The sequence below is a fragment of the Gavialis gangeticus genome, unplaced genomic scaffold, assembly GCF_001723915.1.
Source record: "Gavialis gangeticus isolate Ggan-Ray unplaced genomic scaffold, GavGan_comp1, whole genome shotgun sequence".
NCBI lineage: Eukaryota > Metazoa > Chordata > Crocodylia > Gavialidae > Gavialis > Gavialis gangeticus.
The window spans coordinates 34,735,757-34,736,010 of NW_017728996.1; the positions used below are offsets into that span (position 1 = coordinate 34,735,757).

Below are 254 nucleotides of genomic sequence, written 5' to 3' on the forward strand. Positions count from 1 at the left end.
AGGCCCCACGCCGCCTCTCACCTGCTTGAGGCGGGTGATGAGCACGGTCTTGACGCCGGTAATGTCCAGGTTGCGCCGCTTCAGCTCCGACTTGAGGTCGATGACGCGCAAGTCTGTGATCTTCTTACTCTCGGTGGGGGGCAGCGCGGCGGCCCCAGTAGGGGTGGCCCCGGCCCCCGCGGCGGGAGAGGAGGAGGTGGCGGCGGCAGCGGCCATTTTAGGGCGAGTGAGCGCGGCGGCGGCGCGCACAATAA

At 68.9% G+C, this 254-nt stretch overlaps 1 protein-coding gene across 2 annotated transcripts in view; it reads right to left on the reverse strand.

The window, feature by feature from the left end:
* Positions 1 to 243, reverse strand: part of SLTM (SAFB like transcription modulator) — a 46,839-nt gene extending 46,596 nt beyond the window's left edge. For both annotated transcript variants that reach the window (XM_019504309.1, XM_019504308.1), the window contains exon 1: positions 22 to 243. In XM_019504309.1, the coding sequence (XP_019359854.1) occupies positions 22 to 216 (195 nt within the window). In that variant the 5' untranslated portion in view covers positions 217 to 243. The remainder of the gene's footprint in view (positions 1 to 21) is intronic.
* Positions 244 to 254: the final 11 nt, after the last annotated feature.